Source organism: Python bivittatus, unplaced genomic scaffold, assembly GCF_059951505.1.
Source record: "Python bivittatus isolate LINGU-HERP-01145 unplaced genomic scaffold, Pbiv_v1 ctg000050_np1212, whole genome shotgun sequence".
NCBI classification, from domain to species: Eukaryota; Metazoa; Chordata; class Lepidosauria; order Squamata; family Pythonidae; genus Python; species Python bivittatus.
Window position 1 is genome coordinate 3469968 of NW_028277033.1, and position 13567 is coordinate 3483534.

The 13567-nt window shown below is 38.0% G+C and overlaps 1 protein-coding gene across 4 annotated transcripts in view; it reads right to left on the reverse strand.

The window, feature by feature from the left end:
* Window positions 1-13567, reverse strand: part of KCNMA1 (potassium calcium-activated channel subfamily M alpha 1) — a 523843-nt gene that overhangs the window by 57318 nt on the left and 452958 nt on the right. For all 4 annotated transcript variants that reach the window (XM_088128983.1, XM_088128982.1, XM_088128975.1 and 1 more), the window contains exons 20-22: window positions 11180-11303; window positions 7000-7224; window positions 4977-5169 (exon numbers count right to left, since the gene is read on the reverse strand). In XM_088128983.1, coding sequence (XP_087985109.1) covers window positions 4977-5169; window positions 7000-7224; window positions 11180-11303 — 542 coding nt within the window. The remainder of the gene's footprint in view (window positions 1-4976; window positions 5170-6999; window positions 7225-11179; window positions 11304-13567) is intronic.

Consider the following 13567-nt stretch of genomic DNA (forward strand, 5'->3'; position numbering starts at 1 on the left):
GCAGATGGAGTGATTCAAACCACACATTAAGAAGCGAAAGTCATCCTTTTTAGCATATATGTGACACTGCTAGAGAGACATCCAGACCTTCCATCATATCAACAAAACTATTCAAATACTAAATCAGGGTCTGATGTCAGTTAATGGATAGAAAAGCAACTGATCTCTGCAGAAGTTCTGAAATCAGAAGGCTGCCACAGCCCTGCCTTCCATTTTGATTCTGCATCTTCGTTTCTACATGGGGTTGGGGAGAGAAAGTTGTCTTCAGGGTCTGATGCAAGGACACTGCGGTGCTGTGAAAGCTTTGTAGCTATAAGAAAGAGGAGAACTGTGGAATGATGAGCTGAGGAGTGGTTTGAGTTACTGAAAGTGAAAAACCAGGCTGATCCCGAATCCAGTGGGTTGTGCCATAATCATACTGGCAAACACAGGCACGGCACCAGATTTGGGAGCCATGGCAAAGATTTGTGGGGAAGCGACCTGTCTTTCTTCTTTTGTCCTTTAAGATGATGCTATTTCAGGAGTCATTGGATTGTCACTTCATTCTAGGTCTGTTCCCATACAACTGGCACCCACCAGCCCATCCTTAAGTCTTTTCCGAATTATTCCAACTAAAATAGTCCCAGGAGTCAGGTTGGAGTGCAGCTCTCTCTGCGGTAAATCCAGCTGCCATGCATTTCAAAACAGAAAATGATTTGGGTCAGATTTTGCACCTGAATTATATGATTTAAAATGTTTTCCCAGGATAAATAATGTACCAACTTTTAAACAAAAAGAAAGTGACAGCTGCTCTGCAAATAAATGCATTGAGTAACTGGTAAGGAACTGTAGAGTGAAAGCATTCTTTGCTGACCAGCAGAAATAGCATCTCCTCCTTTATAGATACAGTAAGTTATTGCCTTTGTAGATCCTGCTTATTAAGGACAGAAGGGGGGGAGGCCTCTACACAGTCATCCCCACCCCGAGTGATATTAATATTCTATACAGGCTTGGACAGAAGAGTGTTGTGCTCGATTGTATACCTAAAATCATCCCACTCCAAATACATATCACTCTAAATATAGTTTCCAGCCCAAGTTGTATGTGCTCTCCCTTTGATCTAATTGCTCCTGACTGCGGGAGCCATGGTATTTAAGATGCTTCCAAAAAGTCTCCTATTCTCTCGTGAAAGCACAAATAAAAGATCGGAAATAGCTCATACATAAGTCATTGTAGTAGTAGTAGTAACAGTAGTATTTTTATTTGCTAAGTGGCACAAAACTCCATCGGTGGAAGGCTAAAATCAAAGTGCCGGAGAGCAGATTGATCCATTGCATAACAAAGCTCAGGTGTCAATCAGCCCACCAACCCAATAAGTGTGGCCCATTGTCTATTATGATGAACAGCCACGAAAAAGAGATATAAGATTAAAATGTTGGTTCTGCTGTATGGATGTAGCTGTTTTTTTAAATTATTCATGGCTTTCTAGCATACAGATTTTTGAAGTGGCTTTCAACCAACAGCTGAAATAATCAACATATATGGACTTTATTGGTCCTAAATACTCATGGCCCCAATTAGAAGGAATAAAAATAACATTTTCATTCACACTGAAAATCTAAATCAACATCTGATTCTTGTCCTTGTACAGGTAAGTCTGATCTCCTCTTTCAGTTTCCTTCGGCTTCTCACTCTCCTCTTTAAAAAATTTAATAAAGAAGTAAATTATAGCACCACCAGTATGTGTTGGTTTAATTTTGTTCATGTCTTACCAACTGAAGACTAATGTTCTGTAATTTATTATTAATGAATCATTATAATATATAATAATATTACAGAACATATTATTAATATGTTTGGTAATATATTAATATTATGTATTATAATTATTCATAAATTAGCAAACAATGTATTATATTATACGTATTTTATTATACATATAATAAATAATATTATGCATAATAAACAACTTTTTACTGCTGAAATCAAATAACAATGTTATCCATTCCAAAGTAATAATAAGAAAGATAAACTCAATAAAATATAAGGTGAAATAAAGATTAAAAAAACAAAAACAACAACAACTGGGAAAAAGAGATAAAATCGGACATTAGCTACAGATTAATTCTGTCCCTGGTGTGAGGAATATAAACCTATAAGTTATTGGTTACACAACAGTTAAAAGTTTGGACCATTGGCCTCCTAATGGCCATAGCAGTCACACAAAACCTGGCTACATTCTTGGATGTTTCAGAGAGCACGGCAGCTAAAACAAGCTGAGTTTTCTCATCAGGCCAGTTGGAGCAATTTGGCAACAAGATGATATTAACTCTCTCTGTGCACCTTTCTGAGTCTGATCAATGGTTTTGACATTGTCTCTTTCAGGAAACATAAAAACATAGGGAGGAAAGTTTAGGCCTTAAAGGCCATCCCAGAGTAGATGCACACCCACGGTGATTTTAGCACCTCGATTTCAAATGAAATCAAAGCAGCTGTTCTGGAATTTACAGTCTGTTTTCAGACAGCCAAATATTTGTCGGGGCAAGCTGGACTACCTACTGGAGTCCCTGCAACGTATCCTGATTCTACTGTGATACTTGCTGGTGACATCAGATTGGGTACAAATGACAAAACTCTGTTTTCCCATTATAACAGTGAATCTCCTCTGGTTAATGGTCTGAATTGCCATTAAGCCCATAAGCCAAAAGATAAGGGGATTAGTCATGGGGACTGCTGGCTGATGCCAACAGTTTCAGACTTGAACCTGTTTATATTAAATGGCTCTGTGGATGGGGATTCTAAAGAGGAATAAATATCTGGGGGTTGACATGGGGCTAGTACTATTGAATATGTTATACTGACCTTAGGCTTAATTAGTAGGGACTTTTATCCTTAGGATGACCACTTCACAATTATAGTGAAATTAGCTAACTAATTTCTGAGACACTTATGGATGTGATCTGTGTATTATGTGCTTAAGATATGCTTTATCCTTCATCACTTTGGTAACAACATGAATATTTCTGTCAAGGTCATCTTCCTTACTCACTACAAAAACTGACAGATACTACTCAGAAGCAGCTCAGACAGAACCTCCTTATTTCACTGAAGTATAAAAAGGGGTGGAGGTTCAGCACAACCAGATTTGCAAGATTCTGTTATTATAGCCAATCTCAATAAAAGTAGTTTTAGCCTTCCTGTAGAATTGATTTCTTGATCCGGTCTACTAAGTGAGGCTGACATTTACTGACCATGATAACAGAAGGAAATTTATACCAATATAAATCATTCCTGTGTTTTCTAAGTATAATCCCATATTTCCATAATCAGGAGAGTTCCATGCTATCATTTAAGGACATCAAGCTGATCTAGAACAGACAAACCAACTCCCAGCAGTACACCAGATTTTTTTATACTGAATTATGTACCTTAGAAAATGATAGCCAATTTTTTTGTCTTGAAGTACAATTTGAAATCCCAGTTAGGTGGCAACACTTAAGTGATATTGGCTGATCTCAAAAAGCTACATGGGGTTGGATCCGTGTAATTCTTAATGGGAAACCCAAAAGAAATATCAGAGCTATAAAAACAGGTTGGGGAAAAAAAAGGAAAACAGAAAAAAGCAATGGGAAAATACTTCCATATTCCACCCACCCCACCCCCAAAATGATACAGATGTAAAGGAAACATGACCATTTTTATATTGTTTGGAAATATGTAATAAATATTAACAATCAGTTCAAATACTCAAATATACAAATTCCATATCCTATAACATCTTGAAATGTAATCAGGTTGACTGACTTGAATAGACTTCCTACATCAATGGCTCTCTTCCTATTAAAAGGTTATAGGGTTACCTGGAATATAAGTATCCTGGGTGATGCTAATAGTGAATAATTAAATGGCCAACAACTGTTCCCCAGCATATAATCTTAGGTTTTACTGTTCCATAAGGATCTTTCCTGTTTTAAATAGGGAACTGAAATACAAAAGTGATCCCTCCCCCTATCTCTATTTATTTTTCATTTTCATTGACCATCAAATCTTCGATAGTAGATTTTTGAATGAGAGCAATTTACTGGAATTATGAATTATAATTGAATGGAAAGAAGAGGGTGATTGCTTTTGTTACCTTCAGAGTTCCACATACAGAAATCAAGGGTGGCAGGAGGAAGATCCAAATGAATAAATGAAATATTCATTGCCACAAAATGAAGTATTTGGCTATTTATTCAGTATATTTTTTCTTGATTTGTTTCTTTCTGTGTTGCAATATTCAGGGCAGGTAGGAGGCACTGATGAAATACCAAACCTTGTTTGCTGATGATCTGCCTATCCGATGTTTAATATGTTTTAATCTGTTTTGTGATCTTGGGAAAACATTAATGAAACAAAGGAACAAAAAATATGTGGCCAGAAAAATTTACTCTTAGGCGCTGTGCTTTCGAAATCGCAGGGATTTTGAACAAAACTGTAAGGATTTTTGTGCAGATTTTAAACAGGTCTTTACAAAATCCTTCCCATGTTTTTTTCTTTTCTTTCCCCCCACAGCTGCCCCGAAAGGTGCTGCTCCTGCTGCTTGTAAATTGTATGACATTTAGTTGATATAATCTTGTGGACAAAGCAAAGATGCTGGTCAAATACACTTGCCATCATCCCTTTTTGCATCCAGCATAAGGAAACACAACCTCTGGCAATGCAAAGCACAACCGCATGACTTTATCATTATGTGCAGACAGGCTGCAGAGTTCTACAGACTGAGCAATGAAATAAAATCCTCTCCCCAATCAACCTTTGTTCTCTTGCAGAAGATCACCCAAATTAGCTTTTGTTCCTGTGCATGCTGCACTAAAACCCCATCATCTCAATCAGCAGGTTTAACCGTCAAGCAAGCGGATGGAAGGTCCCTTTGAATTACTGAGTGAGAGATATTCTTCCTGCCAGATCCTGTCCCCTTTAGGCTCTGTAGAGAAGTATTATAGGGCAGTCCTTACCTTGGGAATTAGCCTGCAAGACCCCAATGCTGTCATCAAACTGCATAGATTTGATGTTGAGTGACGCCAAGATGCATTCCTTGTCCTGCAGCGAAGTATCATCAATATTATTCTGATTGGCTGACAGGATGACGCACATGTCGCAGAGGTTGATGTTGACAGCCCTTAAATCAGCTCGGCTTAATGGTGTACCCTTCAGCGGAGAGAGGGGGAGAGAAAAGAGGATGGGAATGAAAGAAAACAAATTAAACACTGAGAAGGAGCTTTGGGAAATTATTTAACAAGTATCCTTTTTATGCTCTGACATTAAGCTGGTCTAACTGTGTGCCAGGGAATAGAAGAAATGTGCTAATCTAAAAGGGTAGTTGGTGCTGATGGTAGCATTTTAGTGTTAAGTCTCAATACTCAGTCAAGCTATTACTAACAAATAAGAAAGAGGGATGAAACCAAACTTTCTGCATGATGCCTGCAACTTAGAACCATCTTGATGTCTGTTAGCGTCCTGGGGCATGAATTCTTTTTCTAAGCATAGCAAGGGGTGTGTCCAGATACCTACCACTGGAAATACTGGAGCTGTGCCATGGAAAAGAATGATACTTTTATGGACCTAAACAGAAAGCAATCTCTCTCTTTATATATACATACATACATACATACATACATCCCAAAAGCATAGTAGCTGCAGCAAGTTTCATCTTTTTCTAAGCCAACCTGCCATAGCATTTGCTTAAACAAACTGAGATTTGTTTAGAAGAGAAAGGGTCACGAAATTAGTAAGCACCACATGCATGCTGTTTTCTGGCAGCAAAATTACTAATTGGGCCATGTAGCAAAACATTATAATGTTCTTATTGGTGTTTGTACATGTTTGTACATGTTTATAAAATATACTCAGAACTATTGGATGATTTAAACATTACGAATAGGATGACTTCCTTCAGGCCACTGTTAGTGTGCAAATTTGGCCTGGATGAGAATTAGAATAAGAGTTACAGGGAACACAATCCAGGCATCTTGATGTGACAGAGGAAGAGAGAGATGCACAGCTAATTTGTCATGTTGTTCTCCTGTTTTGTGTTCCTCAGCTTTATGACAAGTGGGATAAATGGGGAGATTGCTTCAGCTTCAAAGACTAATATGAAGCAGCCTGGCCAAACAATTAACGATGGATTTCAATTTCAATTTTGACTGTATTTATTTTGTTTTATTTCACCCTTTGTTTTGTTTATTTTTATAAGTTGCCTTTTTAGGGGGCGGAGAAAGCAAACACGGTACTCAAAGAAAACATTTAATGTGGACGTGGTGGTGATTTTCTTCCTGGCCTTGTATCAACGGGAACCTATTATGAAATTTGCATTATCATTAGCACTGAGGCATAAATAGTGAGAAATTGGGGCCTTTTCAATTCTGTTCTCATTTGGTGATGAAGAAATTCATCTCCTCTGACTCTGTATCCCCTTAAGAAATAGATGAGATGTCCCTGTTGGGGTATTAAGGAGAAGAAAGCCAACAGGCCAGCCTTTCACAAATCTGTGCAAATGCAGACAGATCAGGTAGATAGACAAATAATACAAAATGTTTCCAAAGGTTTCATAGGCATAAATAATGCCATAACTAATAACTGTCATGCTGTCAAGAAAAATCATAACATCAAAACTGGCTGTATGCAAGGCACTCGGGCAAGTGTTCAATGAGCAACATCGCTAACATATTTGATAGCAGCTGAAATTCATCCTTGACAAGGGACTGAGTACATCGGCAAATTTCTTCTAATAAGGTCTCACAGGGCTTAGTTTTCATAGCTACAACAAACAGGGAAAGGCCAAGTCCTGAGGCTTGTAACTAGTCAAGAACAAAACAATGAAATCCAAGATCAAAGCCAGAGAAGAAGAAAGGGGGGAAAGAAGGAAAGAAGGAAAGAAGGAAAGAAGGAAGGAAGGAAGGAAGGAAGGAAGGAAGGAAGGAAGGAAGGAAGGAAGGAAGGAAGGAAGGAAGGAAGGAAGGATCAGGTCTTTGGACTTACAGGCAAGATGGAGACCTTGGGGAAGTTATGCATGGTCTCCCATTCCCTCCTTAAATATTCAAGGGAGCCAACAAACACAATGTGTTTGAGCTCATGGTAGTGGAAGTTGCTTGCTCTGAGCGGCATGACAAAATTTCTTAGTCCAATCAGTGCTGACGTCACATCTCCAAATATACAAACCACCACATGGCCGCTGAGGACTGTCATAGCAGCTTCACTTCGTGTCTGAAAAAAGCAAAACAAAATTGGGGAAGGAAAGCCACATAGAGAAGAAGAAAAAAAGAGTGTTAAATGCCAGCAAGACATCATCTGAATCAAGGCACTACTGTGCATACAAAAGCATGAGGACACAAGGAAATTGTTTCTATATTTTTAGTTCAATAATATTTAATACGGTATTGAATGCTCAAAGCTTAGAAAAAAGTGCACCGTTTGGAAGGCAGAAGAATATAGTAGCTGTTAAGTAGAATCCCACATTGTTGGTATGGAAAATATAAACCAGGTCTTCAAAATTTATAGACTGAATCACATTCATGCATTCCATCGCAGTATCCAGGAATGGGGTAAGAAGGGATGACATGGGGTGTCAGGATTTAAATAATGGGTGGAGCTTTGATCACACCATTACAGCCACCATCTTGACCTTTTTGACAACTCCCTGTGGACACCTCTGGATGACATGCTAAGCAGAATTTGATGATTAGAGATATCTGGATCTGGATATCATTTATAACAAGGTTCCTCAACCTTGGCAACTTTAAGATGGGTGAACTTCAACTCCCAGAATTCCACAGCCAGCCTTGAAGTCCACCCATCTTAAAGTTGCCAAGGTTGAGGGACCCTGATTTATAAGAGCGATCCAATGATAAAAAGTAAATATTTAAGTCAGCTGTAATATAAGTCTTATAAATCTGGTGGAATTATTTTCAGGACAATGTGTGACTAATTTCTGGCAGTTGGATATTCTACGGGAATTGGAGGACCATGGCTCCTTGACCAACCTAGCACACTGTTCTAGGAGAAAGAAAAGGGGCCTGAAGGATATCAAAGGAATGGCTTTGTTTAGGTTTCCTGATATAATGGGAAGAAGGAATAACCTTGAGGAACAGGAGGAAAAGCTGCTACTGAGACAACAGTCATATAAAAGAAATCTGGGTCTGGGGTAGAAATGTAATTTGAGAAAGCGTCTCAGACAGGACCCTCCCTAGTTCTCATGAAGATAAAGGCTGGGAGGGGGAAAATGTATTCAGACTTGCAAGACTGATGTCAGCCCTTCAAGGTAGAACCAAAGTTATGAATGCCAATACTAGTTTTATTATGCAGTTATAGTAACAAAATCTTGCAAGTCTGAATCCGCTGAATACGGACTCAGATTTCTTTTGGAAACACCATTGAATGGAACAGACCGTGAGATTAAATGAATACAATTAAGGCTGAAAGCAACTTCTTATCTTTTTAAGAGAGATGAAGCTGGTATGATTCAGCCACTATCATTTGTGATTTGCAGACAGGATGTTACAAAATTGCCTTAAGGTGGCAGGTTGCTCATAGAAATGGTTAAAAATGTGACCATTTAAAGTGCAGTTTGCATAGTTGCTATGAATTAATTTTTCTCTTTCTTTCTTTCTTTCTTTCTTTCTTTCTTTCTTTCTTTCTTTCTTTCTTTCTTTCTTTCTTTCAACACACACACAGTGGCAAATATAGTAAATGAATCTTCAATCATAACCAGACAAGGAGGGTACCTCTAATGTCATTTTTTTTAACATGCAAACTTTGTGAAGTGGAACATTAAGGTCATTAAGCGTCGTATCTGTTTAAAATATACTTAAAATATTCTAGCTGACATCTGTCGCCCTCAGTTATTTAACAACGTATGGAAAACTTGTCCCTGGTGGTCTAATGAACACTGTGGCATGCATATCAATTTAAACCATTTTGAATCAAATTCTTAACAATTTACTCAGTGGAACCGACTGGTTTATTGATCGCTTAAATGCCAATACTGCAATTCCAGACAATGTCATGGTTATTATACAAACTCCCTTGAGAACATGAGGAACAAGGTTTTGCCATATGATCGTTAGAATAAACCAGAGCTGTCACTATTATTGGTTGTGCTACTCGGCGGTGCAGGGAAATCTTGAAAAAGCAACTACTGAAACAAAATCTAAACCCACTAAATAAAGGGAAAGCCCAATGGGACTCAGTTTCACACAGTCTCAGCTTTAGTTGTGACATGTGGACTGCTTGTGCTCTAAGCAAGCAGATGAACATAAATGGTGCAAACTTTCACCAAACCTAACGAAGTAAGAAGTAATGAGGTAATTAGATTAGATTAGTTGAGTCGGTTTGATGGCTGTCTCCAACCCAAACAAAGAACCAAGGAGATTCCTTGAAACCCTCAGCAAAAGAAGCTTTACACTTCCTAGCTGATAGAATGTGATATCACAGAAAAGTTGCCCCAAATGGCACCTCTGGATAAGTGTGTAATAAAAATATCTCCAAATCACTGGGTAATGAAGGCAAAGAAGGGAAATATCACCACTGTACAGCCCATTAAAATGTAACGTGAAAAGAAAAAGAGGATAGAATATGATATCATTTTCATGAGGATATGAAAATACTGTTTTCTGAAGCACCCCTTTCTTTGCCACTACCTAGATTTGCCTTGAAAAATGTGTGAAAATGAAGTTTTGTTTAGCAAAAATGGATGAACGTAGGGGCTACTGCAAGGGGCAAGATATACAAACTGGGGGTGTGCAGACTTTTTTCAGCCTTCCACGCAAAGTTGACAAAAAGATGCCGCATGTTAATAATCACATGAGCTTTAATGAACAGATTCCTTAAACAATGACATATTTTTGTTCTGGCTTGAGCAGAAGCTTGAAAAAAATCAGAATGCTTTACTGCATCACAAGGAACCACCTGAAGTCCAAAACACTCATGAATATACAGTGTGTATGTATGTATGTATGTGTATATATTTATACACACACACACACGTGTGTGTGTGTATTTACAATACAAACAGTTCTGATAAACGCCTTTGGCTGGAATATCACTGATTTTGGAAAATCAGCTGCTGCTTCTAAGCTTCCTAGATCTTTATGTTATGATCCATGTAAAAGAGGCTTTGACTGCATGCTTGTGGCTGTCATGTACTATATGAACATGTGGACATTTCTGATTGAATGTTTCAGTGCTGTACCTTTGTACATCCTTGAATAATCAGTTGCCATGTAGACAGAGTAGCACAAAGCATGTGCACACAAATCTCTGATTATAACATAAGAGTTTTCATGATGGTAGTCAAGGGTACAATATTGATCAAGTGCATCCGCTAACTCATATATCACATTTTAAATGCTTGTGTTGAGTGGGATTTTAATGGCCTGAAAGCTGCTCAACCACACTGATAGTGTAGTTGTTGAGCATTAATTGCAAGTGACATATATGTGGAATTTAATGATCCTATGAATTTTTGCTATAAAAAATGACTGGAGTATATGTATTAATCAAGAATCCAAACGTCTTCATTGAATAGTTTCTAATGATCAGCTTGGCGCTTCAGGGTTAATTAGTTTGGATATAGTTATGTGATATCATACAGCCACTTACAAATCAGTTTTTTTCCCCCCTTAAACCTGAAAGCACAGGACCTGAACATCAGCTCTGCATCTTCCAGGGGAAAGGATAACCATGGGGATCATGCTTGTAGAATGTGGTGTCTGAAAAGACATGTGAAATCTGTGTGGGATTGTCAATTTAATGTGGAAAATCAATCTGATTTGATCCAATACTTGCAAAAGGATCTGAATTTATTCCAGTGGCATCAGTTTAGCTAGTTGAAATCACCTGTCAAATTTGATTCAGAAAGTTAGCTCATCAAATTGCCACTGAATCTCTGAAACTAACATTCACACAACCCTATTGTAGACACTAAACACAAAACAGTAAACCTTAATGAGCCCCAAACTCTATGGACCACCAACAATCATGAAACTGGCCTGGAAAGTCACAGAAAACTTAACAGTCCACAGATTTCTCATTTGTGGATACTTGGCACACTGAAATAGTCATATGTGAGGTCGGAAACACAAGAGTGCTGAAGAAATTCAATATAATTCAATCTGATTATATGGTATGAAATTGCAATGCTTCCTATCCTTCAGATACTCACCAAAATAACCTTGTCAATCTCTTTTGCTGGACACCAATGAAACATCCCCGTGGAGTCATATTTTTTCACATTGCAATCCATGTTGTCAACTTGTTCATTGCCAGGGATTAATAAAGGATCGTGTCTGAGCAAGAAAATACATTCGGATTAATATCAGCCAAGATCATAACAAAGAGTAAAGTGTGTACCATGTTTTGCCATACTCACATTCAAGAAACAATGAAAATATGAGATTTGTTTTAAATATGGTGAAGGGAAACTAGTCTCAGTAGTTTTCATTAACAAGAACAATTGCAGTTTAAGTTTGCTTTCTTTTGCCTTAAGATAATATACATTCCCCCTTTTCTCTCCCCTAGAAAACACCATAAGAGTTTATATTAACATCTGCAGTCAAGTAGAAGGAATAGAAACCGAAATGCCATCTTGACCTATCAGCATAAGGAGAGGAAAGAAAGCCAGTTGGCTGCTTTTATTACATATAACATCTGAAGTGACTCTTTTGAAGCTTTAATAGGCTGTACTTTAAATATTTTAGAAATTTGCCTAATCATATTTTGCACCCCCAACCTGAGGCTTTCAATTACATCATTTTATAGCAAGCTGACTACTGAGTGCCATATCCAGAATGCATGACTTTAATGTGCGATACAATGCCCATTTTCTATGACAATGGGATCTGTAGCAATCTTTAAAGCATTTCCTATGGCAAAATGAGTATTAAAAAGTTGTTTTTCACCCTCATGTACTGAAAGTGAACCAGGAGTAGATAAAAAAAAAAATTGTAGTCTACAATTCACTCTTCTGGGAAGTAGAGTTGGCCACAGCGTCTTCCATTAATAAAATGAATCAAGTAATATAGATACTGAATCTGTCAATTCCTGAAGCTCAAGCCAAGCTCAAGTCAGAAAGAAGTGTCCCTCAGAATTAGTGTGACTGATTCCCTTTTTATGGACTTTAAGGTTATGGGCTACTGTATCGAACTGTGAATGTTGATCTGAAATGCTTCTTTGTATATTATGCTAAATGGCACCCTAATTGTAGAACAGCCATCTTCCAGATGTATGACTGATTCAAAGAATCTATGTGGTGTCACATTAAAACTGTCCTGGCAATGTCATTCCATGTGTCTGTTTCAGTTTTTCTACTCTTCAATAGTTATTACAATTGTTCTTAATTGCTTTATTGTTTATCTTGTTTCTAACATTTGATCGTTATTAATAATTCTGTACCTTTCTCATAATTATTAATTCTGTTGCCTTTGGGTAGCTGTTCATGAATTGGGGGGGGGGGATATTTTAATAAAAAAATTGAACAAGGGGGGATCCTCCTAGTGGAAAAACTTACTGGAGGATGCATTGTTGATCATTGCCAGTTTCCTTGACATGAAATATCAAAGGGACATTTTTAGTTTCCTGAGAGGTGATAGATGCAACAGGTCTAGTCAAGGCCCAGTGCAAACTGAACGTACACCCTAGAGCAGGAGTGAATCATGTTTTCCTTCAAATGTTATGTTGCTCAAGCTCCCCTTAGTCCTAGGCAGCATGGATGACAGTGGGAGTTGAGTCCAACTACATCTGGAGGAGCAAAATTGTGCCTCTCTAGCCAGAAAGATTCCCCCAAATATGTACAGATTCTATAGCAGACAGTCCAGGGTTTCTTAGCATGTATGGATACAAAAGCCATTTCTGAAATTGCACAGTTAAAAAGCTACTAGTGAATAACATCATATCAACCTCACATCTGAGGAGCTGCCCAACTTCTTCCTCCTCCACCATCGCTACCCGTATTTGCACACACATTGGTACAAGATTTAGCCAAATATCTTGAATGGGATCATCCCACTCTCTCTAGGTCTGGAATAGAGCTTGCTTCTGTGCCGAGACGCTTTCTGCTTTTCTGAAGATGTTTAACCAAGGGGGATAAGATTTTACTTGTTTGAAACAAAAGTTGGATTTGGTTTTTTTTACCTTGAAAGGCAGACAGGGCTGGCTTTCAGTGCACAGCAACATCCACAGTTTTGTACAAAGAAATAAACAGAAAGCAATTGAATGTGTTCTAGCTATTATATCTCATATCTCGATCTCCAACTTTATTCACAGCTCCTCTGTACTTCTACCAAAAATTATGTGCACTTGAGTTCAAGCACTGAGGAAAGTAAAAATTTTCTGAGTTTTCCAGAGCAGATAATGCCATTTATGATCAATGAAACTCAAGAGCAACCCTAAATGCTATACGATATCCCACAGAAAGACTGCCTCAAGCAAAACCACAAATTCCTTTTCCAGCAAACCTGCCATGAGAGAGCAAGTATGATACTTTAAAGAGCAACACTCTCCTTGCAGCCCTTTAAAAATACCTTCAATGCATTCACCTGGCATTTTTAACTTT